We start from the raw sequence: 16,879 nt of genomic DNA on the forward strand, positions 1-16,879 counted from the left end.
TACAACTGGATATATTTTCAAAAACATGAATTGAAGTGCAGTAAAAAGTTAACATACATCAAAAAAAGTGAGCAACAGAGGTACATACAACACAAAATAAGTGGCTAATATATCATAAAAAGGGGAGTTAGGTTAGGTTAGGTTAGTCATCCATATAGTACTTTCAACAGTGGTAGTAGGCAGGCAAAAGGCACCAAAGAATACAGGGACATAAATATTACAGTTCTGAAAAAGAAAAGTGAAATGAGGAGTCCAGGATATGACGATTAAGCAATGATGGGAAGCTGAACAAAAGGCGGTAAAGAAGCAGTTAGTTTAGAAGCTTAGCGGGGAACTGAGGGAAAGATTTACCAGGTCCCGGAAAAGGTAGAGTTTGTGAGTGAAAATATTACGAAAAACAGCAAAACTAAGTAACCTGTGATTCGGTAAGTAAGAGAGAGAAAACAGAGGGAAGATTAGGTTAACGAAAACTAAGGAAAAGATTAACCAGGTCCCAGAAGAGGTAGAGTTAGTGGAGGACAATATTATGAAAAACAGCAAAACTAAGAGACCTGTGATTCGGTAAGTAAGAGAGAGAGAACACAGGGAAGATTAGGTTAATGAAAACTTAGGAAAAGATTAACCAGGTCCCAGAAGAGGTAGAGTTAGTGAAGGACAATATTACAGAAAACAGCAAAACTAAGAGACCTGTGATTCGGTAAGTAAGAGAGAGAGAACACAGGGAAGATTAGGTTAACGAAAACTTAGGAAAAGATTAACCAGGTCCCAGAAGAGGTAAAGTTAGTGAAGGACAATATTACGGAAAACAGCAAAATTAAGACCTATGATTCGGTAAGTAACAGAGACAGAACACATGTAAAACTACACTCAACGAAAAGTAACAGAAAGATTAACCAAGTCCCAGAAAAGGTAGAATTCGTGAGTGAAGACATTACGAAAAACAGCAAAACTAACACCTATGGTTCATTTCATAACAGGAAGAGAACAAAAGGAAAACTGAAAGATTAACGAAGACCAAGAAAACATAAAATTCCTGAGTGAAGACATTACGAAAAACATCAAAACTAACACCTAAGATTCATTACGTAACAGGAAGAGAACAAGAGAAAGACTGGAAGAAAGATTAACCAAGGTCTGAAGGAGGTAGAATTTGTGAGTGAACAGATTACGGGAAACCAGCAAAACTAACACCTATGATTTGTTACGTAACAGGAAGAGAACAAAAGGAAAGCTGGAAGAAAGATTAACCAAGTTCTGACAGAGGTAGAATTTGAGTGAACAGATTACAGGAAACTAGCAAAACTAACACCTAAGATTCGATACGTAACAGGAAGAGAACAAAAGGAAAACTAGAAGAATGACTTACCAAGTTCCGAAAGAGGCAGAATTCGTGAGTGAACAGATTATGGGAAACTAGCAAAACTAACAGCTAAGATTCGTTACGTAGAAGGGAGAGAACACAAGAAAAACTAATCGTACCAAAAACCAAGAAAGAGATTAAATAGGTCCCAGAAAAGGTAAAATTCATGAGGGAAGACATTACGGAAAACCACCAAACTAACACCCTAGATTTTGTACAAAGAGATTAAATAGGTCCCAGAAAGGTAAAATTCATGAGGGAAGACATTACGGAAACCACCAAACTACACCCTAAGATTACATACAAAAGGAGAGAACACAAGAAAAACTAAACGTAGCAAGGGCCAAGAAAGAGATTAAATAGGTCCCAGAAAAGGTAAAATTCATGAGGGAAGACATTACGGGAAACCACCAAACTAACACCTAAGATTCGTTACATAAAAGGGAGAGAACACAAGAAAAACTAAATGTAGCAAGGGCCAAGAAAGAGATTAAATAGGTCCCAGAAAAGGTAAAATTCATGAGGGAAGACATTACGGGAGACCACCAAACTAACAGCTAAGATTCGTTACATAAAAGGGAGAGACCACAGGGATTACAAAGCCACTCGGGGGATGCAGAAAGGCAGGCAGGCACATGGGAGGAGGTCAGGGCATGCACCACACCCACACAGACAAAAGGTCAATCCTGTGAGGAGAAAATCAAGGTAGAAAAATTGAATCCCTGGAGCAAATATATGACGAACGTAATTACTTTGAGCGTGTGGAGGTGGGGGAGCCGGGGGGGGAGGTGGATGAGTCTTCGCTGTCACTGCCGAGGCAAAGAAAAAATAATAAGGGGTAAAATAATATAAAGGTCGATAGCTTAATGAAAATCAGCACCTCCTGTCTTGTAGAACTTATCATAAAGGCCAAATATGTCATAAATCATAAATAAAAGGAACTGTATTAATAGCTAAAGCATTACTGTATCATCTATTTACATGTATGGCTGTCCACTGCTGCTGCGAGTTCATCATGTGTTGCTAAAGTTGCCGGGAAACCTAACTACTTGATCGGGTGCAACTCTTTACTTTTTCTAACACATATACTCAACCAAGGCAACTTAAAGGTGAAGCAAGTGATGATGAATTTTGGCAGCAAGTTTATATATGTGGAGTTTTTTATTGTTTATATTCACTCGTTAAAATCCATGAAAAATACGTCCCGTGAAAGTCTAAATCTATGAAAAAAGATCTCAAAAAAGGCTTATCAAATTCTTATACACATACACACACATATTCACTCATTAAAATCCATGAAATATGTCCCATGAAAGTCTAAATCTATGAAAAATAAGATCTAAAAAAAGGCTTATCAAATTCTTACACACATACACACACATATTCACTCATTAAAATCCATGAAAAATATGTCCCATGAAAGTCTAAGTCTACGAAAAATAAGACCTAAAAAAAGGCTCATTCTTACACACACGCACAGATATACACATACATACTCTCTATATATTATCTTACTAAAGCATCATACACAGACTTACTTACTCTATTCTGTCTTATTATTAAACAAAACACACATATGTACTCTATTCTATATTAACTTACTATAGAATCACACACACACACATACACTATATATATTTACTATCTTCCTATTAACTAACTTCCAAAACACGTGGTAGTAATTTCTTTCCCTTATACACTATTTCCACATGAACCGTAGTCTAATCTCTAAGCAAAGTCTTAATAACACTACTACTACAACGCATCGCCTTATAAACTGCATCTACCAAAAAGAATAACCAAGTGAATTATCAACTATGTATCTAAACCATGCAATCTATAAGCTACTGTGTGTGTTACTTCTCCAGTCGCAAAAGAAAGTTCTCGGATTTATATACATAGTAGTTTTGTGCCTGGGCCGTTCAAGGTGTATGTATATAAGATTGGGTGTAGATATATTAGACCCTGATCGCTGCGGCCACACCTGGAGCTCGTCAACTCACCTGGATGGGGTGCCGTGGCGACTTCTGGAGGCTGAGCGCGACCGGGATCTGTGAGGTGAGCAATAGCCGTGGTGTTAGAATGCTTGATGTACGAATTGACTCAGAAATTTCATATATGCTTCCTTACGAATGAGACTTTCTATGCAACAAAGTGAGGTCATTCTCTGTTGATTTATACCATAAGGTGCTGGCTATCATGTGCTTGAAGATACCCTAAACTTAACCTGACCTTTCTCATACTAACAATAAATATCTAAGTAAACTACATCCCTTCCGATAGCACTGCAGAAGCCTACATGAGACACAGATAGAGATAGATAGATAGATATTTATTGACCACAACTTACATTAAGATGTATCAATCTCTATTTTACAAAATGATCCAAAAACTGGCATTTCTTTAAAACTTTGAATGAAAGTATACACTAAACAAAAGAGCAGAATACGTGCAAGGTAATAAGAACACTTGGCACCACAAAACATATCCACACACACACACACACACACACACACACTTACCGAGAGAAAGATCGGCTGAGTTTGCATGAGAACCAGGGAGAGGAAATTAGTACAGCGTTCCACCCTTATAACGAGTCTTTATTCACTCATCAATCTTTTGTTTTTACGGGAAAGGACGCAGCTCAAGGGAATATATAGGAAAGAGGAATCAAAGAAGCCTGTTGTCATTTTACTTCAGCAAATATATAGTGTGTATTGAGAGAGTAGAGAATAGAGTGTGATGAGAAGGAAAAAGAGATGGAAAAAATGAAGAAAAAGGAGAGGAAGGAGGAGGAGAAGGAAGGGAGTGTCTGGAACAGAGTATAGAGAGGAAAAGAAGGTACAATATAATAAATGAAAAAATGAGAAGAGAAAAGAAATAGAGTAAAATAATCAGGAACAAGTGACAGTAAGTGACAAAGAGTAGGAATTAATAAAATCTAGAATGGAGTAGATTGTGAATATCCCTTAACCCAGTAGCTGCGGGGATCATGTTTCTTAAAGGCCCTTCCTTCTAAGCGAGAAAAGTGAGAAAAAAATCATCACTTCCGCAAACCATTTCATAATATATATCAAAGCATTTGTGATCAGTTTGTGCATCATCTATTTTGGGGGGTTTGTATCATGGCAAAAATGTGGCCCGTCGCTGGTGCACGGTAAAGCCACAAATTTGGCCCGTTGCTGCTACCGGGTTAAACTTTACCATTAAACCCAGTAGCAGCGATGGGCCAAATTTGTGCCATAATATAAACCCCCAAAAAATAGATGAACCCCCCAAAAATAGATGATACATAAACTGATCACAAATGCTTTGATATATATTATGAAATGGTTTGTGTGAGTGATGATTTTTTTTCATTTTTCTCGCTTAGAGGGACCATTGAGAAACATGATCCTCACTGATACCGGGTTAAACTAAGCAAAAAAAAACCACTATAAGAAACAACGACAACTTACCTAGAACGCGAGAACGACCGACTGAGAGCATGAAAAACCGAGATGAGAAATTACCACAAAAAAAAAATCATTCCAAGCTCCCAAAAACTAACTCAGATTCTATTCCTCCAGGTTTCGGATTACACGCCAAAGAGCATCCAACCCTAAGCTGCCACTGACCTTGAGCGTGAGAAGGATCGACTGAGGGAGCGAGAGAATCGGTGGATCAGGCTGGGTGTAGGTGAAGGGTCATCATCTTCATCGTCGTTGACCTCGTCCTCGTAGCGAATGCGGCTCTGCTTGGTGCCTCCTGCGGCGTCCTCCTCCTCCCACTTCATCCTGGTGGTGGATTAATGTGTACTGGGTTAGGTTGGTATTCTTAAATTCTTCCTTCTCTTAATATCAATCATTTCTAAAGGCCAAAAGAGAGGTTAAACTTAGGTAGGGGAGGCTTAGGTTAGGTTAGTGTATTAGGTTAGGAAGGTAAGGGTAGGTAAGGTAAGGATAGGTGAGGTTAGGTTAGCTATATGTGAGTATCAGGATGGGATAGGTAAGATAAGGTAGGGTAAGGATACATTGTTAACAGGTCCCCCCTCCCGTGCACCCTCTTTCCCCTTTCTGATATTTCCCTCTCGAAAACACTGGGGAAGGTAAGGGTAGGTAAGGATAGGTGAGGATAGGTTAGCTATATGTGAGTATCAGGATGGGATAGGTAAGGTAAGGTAAGGATACACTGTTAACAGGTCCCCCCTCCCACCTTCTTCCCCCTTTCCAATATTTCCCTCTCGAAAACACTGGGGAAGGTAAGGGTAGGTAAGGATAAGTGAGGATAGGTTAGCTATATGTGAGTATCAGGATGGGATAGGTAAGGTAAGGTAGGGATACATTGTTAACAGGTTCCCCCTCCCACCCTCTTCTCCCTTTCCGATATTTCCCTCTCGAAAGCACTGAAGTCATAGGAAGGAGGAAATACAGACAAAGGAAGGCCATCATCTCCAGGGCCGTCATCCGTGCCTATGTAACCCTACCTGAGAGCCTCCAGGTGTCGCCGCGTGGCCTCCTTCCTTCGCTTCTCGGAGGATATCTGCTCCACAAGGATCCGCACCAACTCAATGCGCTGGATGGAGCCGAGGAGGATCATGGACTCGGGCTTGTCCACCAGCGGGAGGTACTTCAGCTTGCGGTTTTCCTTCAGTATCCGCTTGAGCTCGTTGAAGGTGATGCCGTGCCAGATATAGCGGACGTCACGCACCATGATGTCCTCCACGTAGATGTTGTACACGTCAGCTGCAAGAAATGACAAGCAGTGAGTGTTTTGTAAATGGATCAAAGAAAGGGGAATGAGAGTCGAAGGGAAAATGGATGAAAAAGAGGAAGAAAATGGATGAAAAAGAGAAAGAAAAAGTGAAATAAAAGCCGCAGTGTTGTGTAAATGGATCAAAGAAAGGGAAATGGGAGTCAAGGGAAAATGGATGAAAAAGAGAAAGAAAAAGTGAAAAAAAAGCCGCAGAGTGTTGTGTGAATGGATCAAAGAAAGGGAAATGGAGGCGAAGGGAAAATGGATGAAAACGAGAAAGAAAAAGTGTAAAAAAAAGCCAGGAAATATCTCAATTAGGTAACGGGAAAGTCTTTGATTAGGGGGAGAAAAATAACGGTGTGTTGGCAAGATACATAGAAGAGGAATACGTCTTTGTTACACTGCTACAACCCCTGTCTATGATTATCAGTTTTTCTTTTCTTTTTACGGTAGAGGAAACAGCTCAAGGGCAAAGAAAAATGAAACAATAATGAAGAAGAAAAAAGCCCGCTACTCACTGCTCCTACAAAAGAGTCAAGAGGAGTGGGTGAAAGATAGATCAATTTCAGGAAGTTGGAAGTTGGAAGTTTCGTTTAGTCGGCGCAACATGTGGTCATATACCGGAGAGAGACAGAAGGGGAAGGAATTATAGAAGAGAACAGATCCCAGGAGACGGGACACAACCCCCGATTACTACCTAGTACCCATTCACTGCTGGGTGGACAGGAGCATAGTGTATCATCAATTTCAGGAGGGGGTTGTTTAATTCGTTTGTTGATAGAGTCTCAGGTGAGTCCCATCAGAATATTGGACTTACTAGAGGTGGTGGCAACGATGTCCGGCAGGTAGGGGAGCTTCTTGATGCGGATCATGCTGTCGTAGATGGATGGCTGCAGCAATGACGAGATGCAGTTTGATATGAGAACGCCAATCTGATGAGCACAAAGAAACAAATATAAGAGGGTACAGTACCGATGACAGATCAGAGCATAGTGCTGACCAGTTTCCGACACATAACTATTGCCAAGAAACATCAGCAATTAACTATTTTAACGATAACAACAAATCAACCTCGTTATTGGGGCCCAAGAGACAGTTTTTGGGTCGGACACTGGTAAATATTAGAGGCTGGGTACGACAATCTGGCAACGTTGGGGTAAAGTTTCTATAGTTACCAATTCTCCCGTCAAGTTCAGTGAAAGGTTTACAACTAGCTGTATAAAAACTGTATAAAAGACTTTGAGAGAACGGTCAGAGGAGAGAAGTATGGACTCACCATGATGGGGATAACGTAAGTGATTTGTCCGGTCAGCTCAAAGACGATGACGGAGATGGAGATGGTGTGGGTGATGGCAGCACAGAAGGACGCAGCACCCACCATGGCATAGGCTCCTGTTAGGTTAGGTTAGGTTAAGTTTAGGGTATCTTCAAACACATGATAGCCAGCGCCTCACAGTAGGAGTTTCTGGAAGCTTACAGATAAGAAGAAAACCTGGGAAAACTATACAATGACACCCCAAAACTCACCAGGCACAATGGGGAATCCTGGAACGATGCCCAGCGGAAAGAGGGATACCATGAGCTCTCCAACCTGTCGGCCGAACGCTGCCCCAACCTTGAAGAGTGGAATCAGAATACCGGACGGGACTGGTAGTGTGGAGGCGATGGCTATTTGGAACACCTGAGGAGGGAAAGCAAAGGTCTGTTATATCACAGAGCATCAACACCAGGAGCAAAGTGGTTAAGGACTATAAGGAATAATATAAAAATAAAACAATTCTTCCTTTCATTCTCCCTCCATACACACGTTCCTTGTCACTCACCGACACAAGCTGGAAGATGAAGAGGCTGAGGTGGAAGTTCCCGGTTTCAGGTTTGGGGACCCAGTGCGTGAGGATATCCTGCTGGTCCTTGCTCATGATGCCGTCTGGGGCCGTCACCGTCCACGTCACCTTACTGAACAGCTGAAGAATCTGCCCGGATGATAGAACGCACGGTAAATAATAGAAGTATGTGACGAAGGAAAGGTATTTATTTCAAAGCAGATATTATTCCTATGTACAGCAAGCAGACATTATGTAGCAGGTAATGTCCCTTTATGCTCTCCTGAATCTGCCCGGATGATAGAATGCACGGTAAATAATAGGAGTATGTGACGAAGGAAAGGTATGAGTTATTTCAAAGCAGCGTCTTATGTAGAGCGAGCAGACGTTATGTAGCAGGTAATGTCCCCTTCTGCTCTCCCTCGTCTCACCTGTTTGCTTGAGGGCTGTGTGGCTGCCATGAACTGTCCCAGGCACAGCGGGAAGGTCATGGCGGAGATAGCAATGGTGACGAAGGTTGGGTACAGCAAACGCCTGGAGGTGGACGCAAGGGGCACAGGTTACAAATATTCATAGATGTGTTGTTTTTAAAGGTTTTATATTGCTTGTAGAGGGACACAGACTATAAACATTCAACATTATGTAGAGGATTATAGGGTACAAAAATCTATCATGATGTTCTGCCTATCAACTACATATTACCACCATCACCCATGACTCACTTCTTCTGCAGGAACGTCTTGAGTGTCTTGTTGTGCCTCATGAACATAACGTAGCGCCGGTGGAGGTAGACGAAGAGCGAGCCGGCGAACCCACACAGGATCCTGCCAGAGACGTGAAGATTTAGCGAACAGAGACTCAAAACCTCACAGATACAAGGCCTCACTTAACCCCCATAGAGTCTAGAATCCTCACTTAACCCTCTGAAGATTTTGTGAACAGAGACTCAAAACCTCATAGATACAAGGTGTCACTTAACCCCCATAGTCTAGAATCCTCACTTAACCCTCTGAAGATTTTGTGAACAGAGACTCAAAACCTCACGTATACAAGGTGTCACTTAACCCCCATAGAGTCTAGAATCCTCACTTAACCCTCTGAAGATTTTGTGAACAGAGACTCAAAACCTCACATATACAAGGTGTCACTTAACCCCCATAGAGTCTAGAATCCTCACTTAACCCTCTGAAGATTTTGTGAACAGAGACTCAAAACATTATAGAAAGAAGTCCTCACTATATATTTAACCCTAAAGAGTCTAGAATCCTTGCATAACCCTCAGCGGCATCATGAATAGCTCTCGTCATTCTTGCTACCGTACAGTTAGCCAAAAAAATCTTGTCTGCCATATGAATGAAAGAAAAATATTGAGAATGGACGTCATTCCCCATTGATCAATACGCAATCATACTTTCTTTAGACAGTCTTATGAACATGTAATACAGCCAAGGACACATACTACATGCACACTAACACATCAAACTAGTATAAGGTGATTCATTAACATTGATTGACATTGATTTACGACATTGGAAAGAACACACACACACACACACACACACACACACACACACAGAGAAAAATAAAATACTAAGAACAATACCCAGAGACAAACTACACTTTTTTCTCATCATCTATAAAAAAAAATCCCAAAGTTAACCATGGAAAAAAATCTACTAAAATATTACTCATGAAAAACCTCTTGACTGAGAAAATTTGAAAATACTATTAACCCGGTAACAGCAACGGAACAAATTTGTGGCTTTACCGTGTACCAGCGATGGGCCAAATTTCTGCCATGATATAAACCTCCAAAAACAGATGATACATAAACTGATCGCAAATGCGTTGATATGTATTATGAAATGGTTTGTGTGAGTGATGATTTTTTCTCATTTTTCTCACTTAGAGGGGCCTTTAAGAAACATGATCTCCGCTGCTACTGGGTTAATACTGAATTCCAAAACCCTCCCAGCATATTCCCTTCTTGTACGTCATTGGTTCAAAACAACAAAAACTATACCATATTATCAACGGCAGCTCGGAAATCAATGAAGCAGAGAAGCATAACATTCTCTTTACGTAATGACAAATGACCCCATACAGAAGCTATTGATCAGGTTTTATAAGGGTCTCCAGTGTGGTGAATGGGTAGCTATTATTAACCCAGCCCTCTGTTTTCATGCCTGTGTTATGTAACCTTCAGGGACAGTCCAAATATGTCAGACTGCTTGAGGGAGGTAACAGTAGCTTAGAACAAGGCAGGAATGTGATGGAGAATAAAAACTCAGGTAATTACACTTCTTTATGCCCTTAACCCACACTGCCTTTCCTCTACCTGCACTGCGTCACCCACATGAACAGTCCAACACATCAGACTGCCCGTGGAAGGTAACAGTAACATAGGACAAGGGAGGAATGTGACGAGACTAATAACCCAGATAATTCCACTTCTTTATGTCCTTAACCCACACTGCCTTTCCTTTACCTCTGTTACGTCACCCCAATGAACAGTACCAACACGAGACTGTCCAAGGAAGGTAACCATAACACAGGACAAAGAAAGCATGTGACGAGACTAATAGCCTCGATAATTCCACTTTCTTATGCCCTTAATCCACACTGCCTTCCCTATACCTCTGTTACGTCACCCCAATGAACAGTACCAACACGAGACTGTCTGAGGAAGGCAATCGTAACACAGGACAAGGAAAGCATGTGACGAGACTCATAACCTTGATAATTCCACTTTCTTTTACCCTTAATCCACACTGTACCTTTCCCAAACCTGAGTTACATTACCCCCCACGAACAGTACCAACACGAGACTGTCCGTAAGAGGCATCAGTAACATTGGACAAGGCAGGCATGTGACAGGAATCAAAACAACCCAGGTTAATGTACTTCGTCAAGCCTCGTCCCCCATAGCAAGTGATACATACCCGATACAGAGGAAGGGCAGCAGCTCAATGACATCATAGGGGTAGTCGTAGTTAAGATCCACTTTATACAGCGGGTAGATGGTCTCTGTGAGGTGCACGGTCAACATACAGACTACAGGTTAACAGGGGCTACACATGGTTACGTGCAGGGAGCTACGGGTGAATCATTCTCGTCTTGGTGATTAAAATGAAAATGACAATGAATAAGGTAGAATGGAAAAAGCTAATCACTGGAATTTGAAGTGTTTTCTTTCTAGTAATTGAAACAAGGATGGCAAAGGTTAAGTTTTGAGTTTTGTTAGGAGAAAAAAACAGATAATGACTGCAATTTATTATGATTTTCTTGTGGTAATTAAAACAAAAATGATGATCGTTAAAGAAGTTTCCAATTTTGTCACTAGCAAAATATTCAAAAAGTGGGTTATGGCAATTTAATATGATTTCCTTGTAGTAATCAAAAGAAGAATGCCAAAGGTTAAGCAGTTTTGAGTTTGGTAATAGAAAAAAATAGACACGGCAATTCAATATGACTTTCCCGTAGCTACCCCGAGTCATTTAGCAAAGAAAAAACACCACTAAGTCACACCTCATCAGTGCTGTGGAATACAAACTAACAGCACTAATAGTTCAAAGTATAGTAGTACATGACAACAACAATTAGATAATCAAAAAAATACTCAATACTAATCCATGAACTAAGTAAAAAAACAACAATGGGACATGTAGGTATATATGCAGAGTCAGCGCAAGTGGTATGAGAGGATAAGTCAAGCTGGGCACATGGACTTCAACACACAGTAACTTGGGGTCAGAGGTACGTACATGCAGCTGTCACGTCTAGAGCACCTGGCTAACGTGGTAATGTCATAGGAGGGAAGGGACACTGATAGACACTTTTAGGGCCAATTTCACAGTCTAACACGGTGGCTTTGACATCGCCCAAGCCAAACTATTCAATATCCAACACTTCACAATTGGTTAGGTTTTCGACGCAACACCAGATACACATATGAGAGATTTCCCACGTATGGTTTCCTCAAATTTCTAGAGTTAAACGTAACCACTGGACACAACACAAGAAATTTTCAGTCTTTGGTATCGGCTCGGACGGTGACTAAATTAACCCATCATGGCGAACCGTGAAAGTGGCCCTAATTAAACACTATAATACGATGAAAAAACTAAACTAGAACACATAATCACTGCAAAGTCAAATCTAAACTTCCTCTGGGACATAAAAACATTACCATCAGAAAACTAACATATATGTCTTTCTTGGCACAGGTTCGTGAGGGCACCCTACTCGACCCAACCTGGCCATTCATGCAGGGGTCAGGAGGGCATTAGGGAAACGTCACAGCATGTCACATGAGGTCACAAAGGGTCAGTCATCACTCCAAACACACCAAACAGATAAAAGAGACGTTACTTACTCTCTCCCATGAACCAGACGGACATGAGCCGGTAGAACATGGCACCGACCACCGCAGCAAAGAACCCTCGCCAGTAGTTTCGAACCGCAAAGTAGACCGTTGTGACCTCGATGCTGAAGAGAACACCTGCGGGGAGAAGAGAACGGTGACCTCGATGCTAAAAAGTAAATCTCTGAGGAGGAAGAACGGTGACCTCGATGCTAAAAAGTAAATCTCTGAGGAGGAATAGAGTGATTAGATTGTAATAAACTGATACTGATAAAAAATATATATATATATGTAATGGAATGCGGAAATCTAATGGACGGAGGGAGACACACTTATTACTTACAATACTTATACCTACTTTTGTGATTCTGTGTACATTCCATTCTTAACCTAACCTCCTGGCATTACGAGATAAGAAAGGATTAGAGCAACTAGGAGAGGCTCAATCAGAACACAAAGTAACATGAAAACTCAAGGCACAGCTGATAAGAGTGTATGTAATGGAGAAAAGTGATGTGAAAAACGTCTGGCATCACAAGATAAGAAAGGATTACAGCAAATAGGAGAGGCTCAAAACACACAAAGTAACAAAAACTCAAAGGCACAGCTGATAAGAGTGTATGTAATGGAGAAAAGTGATGTGAAAAACGTCTGGCATTACAAGAAAGGATTACAGCAACTAGGAGAGGCTCAAAGCACACAAAGTAACGTGAAAACTCAAAGGCACAGCTGATAAGAGTGTATGTAATGGAGAAAAGTAATGTTAAAAACGTGTTCTTGTGGGCTGGAGTGAGACGGGAGACCTTGCTATACACGTCCCCGTCTGGCATTTCAATATAAGAGAGGATTACAGCAACTAGGAGAGGCTCAAAACACACAAAGTAACGTAAAAACTCAAAGGCACAGGTGATAAGAGTGTATGTAATGGAGAAAAGTAATGTTAAAAACGTGTTCTTGTGGGCTGGAGTGAGGCGGGAGACCTTGCTATTCACGTCCCCGTCTGGCATTACATGATAAGATTACAGCAACTAGGAGAGGCTCAAAACACACAAAGTAACGTAAAAACTCAAAGGCACAGGTGATAAGAGTGTATGTAAGGGAGAACAGTAATGCGGAAAACATGTTCTTGTGGGTAGGAGTGAGCCGGGATAACTTAATTGCTTATACATGTCCCCTTCTTGTTACCAGCCCATGACCTAGTTTTTCTGTTGTGTTGTGGTGGAGAAACATTATCCACCTATTGATAAACTGATGCCGGGGAAGAGAAATGAATGACCGGCTAATGATCGACATGGCGGGGAGGGTCAGGAAGTGGGGTGCCGCAAGGGGGGGGTGGGGGAACACACCTCCAATGGGGGCGGCGTAGGACACAGCCACGCCCATGGTGCACGCAGCGGCTAGCAGGTCGATGGAGCGGGCGTCGTTTTCCACGGTGCCCTTGATGTATCGCAGTGTCTTGGTGAGCATGGTGGCCACTATACTAGCCATGTGCATCACGGGGCCTTCCTTACCCAGCGGCAACCCGGAGCCAAGAACCGCCGCCAAGCTCACCATCTGGAGGGAAGAAGAAACAGGAGATTCATCAAGCGTGGGAATAAAGGGAGACTATAATATAATAAGTCGGTATTTTTCAACCTTTTAGCACCCAGGGACACACATATTTGACAAGGATTTCTTAGGAGTTGTGGTGGGTATTTCCTAAGGCCTTCGTAGGAGTTGTGGGTATTTCCTAAGGTCTTCGTAGGCGTTGTGGGTATTTAAAGCCTTCGTGGGAGTGGGGGGGGGGGGGGGCATTTCCTAAGGCCTTCGTGGGAGGGGGGGGGGGCATTTCCTAAGGCTTTCCTGAGAGTGGGGGGCATTTCCTAAGGCCTTCGTGGGAGTTGTGGGTATTTAATCCTAAGGCTTTCGTGGATGTGGGGGCATTTCCTAAGGCTTTCGTAAGAGTTGTGGGCATTCCCTAAGGCTTTCGTAGGAGTTGTGGGCATTCCCTAAGGCTTTCGTAGGAGTTGTGGGCATTCCCTAAGGCTTTCGTAGGAGTTGTGGGCATTCCCTAAGGCTTTCCTGGGAGTGGGGAGGATTTCCTGAGGCTACCGTAGGAGTTGTGGGCATTTCATTACCTTCGCTAGGAGGGTCTTCCACGTGAGGTACTCCTTCAGGACCACGCCTCGCAGGATCGTCTTCATTTCGGGGATGCCGGAGCCCGCTGCTGAGGGAGCCATCCACTGACAGAACGCCGCTGAGAATATTACTAGTAGTGTGGGGATTAGCACCCATGAGAAGAGCTGCAACGACCAATGGAACTGCTCGAGGTTTTCATGGAGGTACATTCGGCCTGTAGGAAGGAGAAACATGATTTTTTTTTTTTTGTTAGTTTACGGGAAAGGAAGCAGCTCAAGGGCAAAAAAAAAAGTATTAATGACAAAAAAAAGTCCGCTACACACTGCCCTTATGGTGTGTGTGTGTGTGTGTGTGTGTGTGTGTGTGTGTGTGTAGATATAATAAACAAAAGCGCAATCATTGTATTAGTTTCAGCTTCTAGCATAACAATTTCTTTAATAACACATGCAACAATGAGATTTCAGTAACATAACCGTGACTCCTTAGCTGGTAAATACAAAGACCTTGGGATATAATAATCTTGGGAGAACAAGGAGCATCGGAACCCTTACCTCCGAAACAGATGACTACGATGTTGTCTATGAGGAAGGAGATAGTGGCCATGAGTGTTCCCAGAATGAAGAGGAAGACCCAGTCCTCGCCGAGTCTTGCGAATGTGTGGTCCCATATTGGTCTGCGGTCACGGGAAAGATCAGATTAAAGGTAACACACACACACACACACACACACACACACACACACACACACACACACACACACACACACACACACACACACACACACACACCGTCGAACTCCCTTTCATGCCAATGGGAGGAAGTATAAGATGAGCAAGAACATGGACCAGACGAGAGGTAGAGGAATAATGATAAAGAAAATAAGGAATAAAGAAAAAAAAAGAAAGGAAGGAAGAGGAGGAGGAGGAAGAAAAAGCAGACGTGAGCATAAGGAAAATGTAGGAAAAAAAGAGAAAATGACAAAGAAAAAGAACAGCATCAGTGAAAAATGAGAAAGAAAGAAGAGAAAACCAGAAATAAAAAGGAGAAAGCAAGCGACACACACACACACACACACACACACACACACACACACACACACACACACACACACACACACACTCACTCAATCTCCCTTCACGCCAACATGCAATCACTCACCACCACAACAAGTCCCCCAAAAAGGCATAAAACGAGCCGTGAAAGATGAGTTACTTTTTCACGTCACTAACATACAATTTAAGACTTTTCCACCGTCAGTAAATGACCATAAACTAACATAACAATCAATATCTACTGTGTTTTCCCTTCCAGCTGTCCCCCACTCCGTCAGAACACACCCAACACACATACCACCCGTCATCACCTTCTAAGCCCAACCTCAACCCGTCCACCTCGTACCGTACCGCCCTTCGTCCTCTCTATCCTTCCGGCATGCAAGGTCCTCCCTCACACCACAAGCCTTGGCCTCTACGCAACGCTTCCTACGCCTTCCCGTGGTCTAATTTCGTTAGGGGGAACCACGGAGGGGGGCGAAGGGGGGTTAACTTCCTGAATCCCCCCCTCCTACTCCCCCTTTCACTCACGCAATCACATCACTACCCAGGGAGGTATCGTGAGCTTTGTTGTCGCGTCCAGGGCATGAGTCGATGATACTGACACGACGGGAGATCAGGACATCGCAGGAGGTGGTGGCTGATGTTACTTCGACCACGGACAGATGATCTAACGCCTATAGGTCTGCGGGGCCAATCTGCCTCTATACCTGACATCACTTAACCTGGAGCGCTGCTATGGCGGCGGACCGGGGCCTGAAACTTCATCAACGGTAAACGGTGAAGAGCTAACTGGTGCATCGGATCAACTAACTCCTATAGGTTGAAGTGTCTGTTTCGTCTCTAGCTCAATCCTAACGTCTATGGGTCTGAGGGCTCGATTCTACCTCTATACCTGACATCACTAGACCTACAGAGCTAAATTGTGCATCGGATCAACTAACTCCTAAAAGTTGAAGTGTCGGTTTCGTCTCTAGCTCAAGCCTAATGTCTATGGGTCTGAGGGCTCGATTCTACCTCTATAGCCGAAACCACTAGACCTGAAAACCTAATTAGGGCAGTGAATCGCTTAGCTTCAGCAGGTTTAAGGGTCACTTTCGTCCCCAGTCTAAGCCATCACGGACTTAAGGAGTTAATGATCCAAGAACCAGCGGTCAGGCCACCTTTTCCACGCTGTTGTTGTTGAAATTAGACACGCAAGTAAGTGAATCATGCGGAAGGAATAATCGGTAAGCAACACCTCCTCTTTAGTGGGTCAGGCGGAAAAATAGGTCAGATCCGGGTATGATGCAGGAGGAAGATGAAGGATGTAGAATGGAAGAACGAAATTAGGAACGAGAGCAAGTGAATAACGCAGAAGAAATAATCGCTAAGCAACACCTCTCTCTTTAGTGTGTCAAGCGCTAAGGTCAGATCGTGGACATGATGCA

At 42.6% G+C, this 16,879-nt stretch overlaps 1 protein-coding gene and 1 long non-coding RNA gene across 3 annotated transcripts in view; both read right to left on the bottom strand.

Annotated features, from left to right (window-relative positions):
- The window catches only part of LOC127003552 (chloride channel protein 2-like), a 129,898-nt gene that overhangs the window by 9,583 nt on the left and 103,436 nt on the right, over window positions 1-16,879 (bottom strand). For both annotated transcript variants that reach the window (XM_050870419.1, XM_050870418.1), the window contains 15 exons: window positions 14,950-15,071; window positions 14,398-14,612; window positions 13,627-13,834; window positions 12,293-12,418; window positions 10,860-10,944; window positions 8,640-8,741; window positions 8,349-8,451; window positions 7,918-8,067; window positions 7,622-7,775; window positions 7,371-7,486; window positions 6,912-7,026; window positions 5,826-6,084; window positions 4,978-5,136; window positions 3,364-3,411; window positions 2,113-2,169 (listed from right to left, as the gene is read on the bottom strand). In XM_050870419.1, the coding sequence (XP_050726376.1) occupies window positions 2,113-2,169; window positions 3,364-3,411; window positions 4,978-5,136; window positions 5,826-6,084; window positions 6,912-7,026; window positions 7,371-7,486; window positions 7,622-7,775; window positions 7,918-8,067; window positions 8,349-8,451; window positions 8,640-8,741; window positions 10,860-10,944; window positions 12,293-12,418; window positions 13,627-13,834; window positions 14,398-14,612; window positions 14,950-15,071 (2,019 nt within the window). The remainder of the gene's footprint in view (window positions 1-2,112; window positions 2,170-3,363; window positions 3,412-4,977; window positions 5,137-5,825; window positions 6,085-6,911; window positions 7,027-7,370; window positions 7,487-7,621; window positions 7,776-7,917; window positions 8,068-8,348; window positions 8,452-8,639; window positions 8,742-10,859; window positions 10,945-12,292; window positions 12,419-13,626; window positions 13,835-14,397; window positions 14,613-14,949; window positions 15,072-16,879) is intronic.
- On the bottom strand, window positions 279-1,929 carry LOC127003554 (uncharacterized). The gene is made up of 3 exons (XR_007757145.1): window positions 1,783-1,929; window positions 552-1,429; window positions 279-415 (listed from the first exon to the last, which is right to left on the bottom strand). It is a non-coding gene; the product is annotated as an uncharacterized LOC127003554 (long non-coding RNA).

This window comes from Eriocheir sinensis, chromosome 25 (assembly GCF_024679095.1).
Source record: "Eriocheir sinensis breed Jianghai 21 chromosome 25, ASM2467909v1, whole genome shotgun sequence".
Classification (NCBI taxonomy): Eukaryota; Metazoa; Arthropoda; class Malacostraca; order Decapoda; family Varunidae; genus Eriocheir; species Eriocheir sinensis.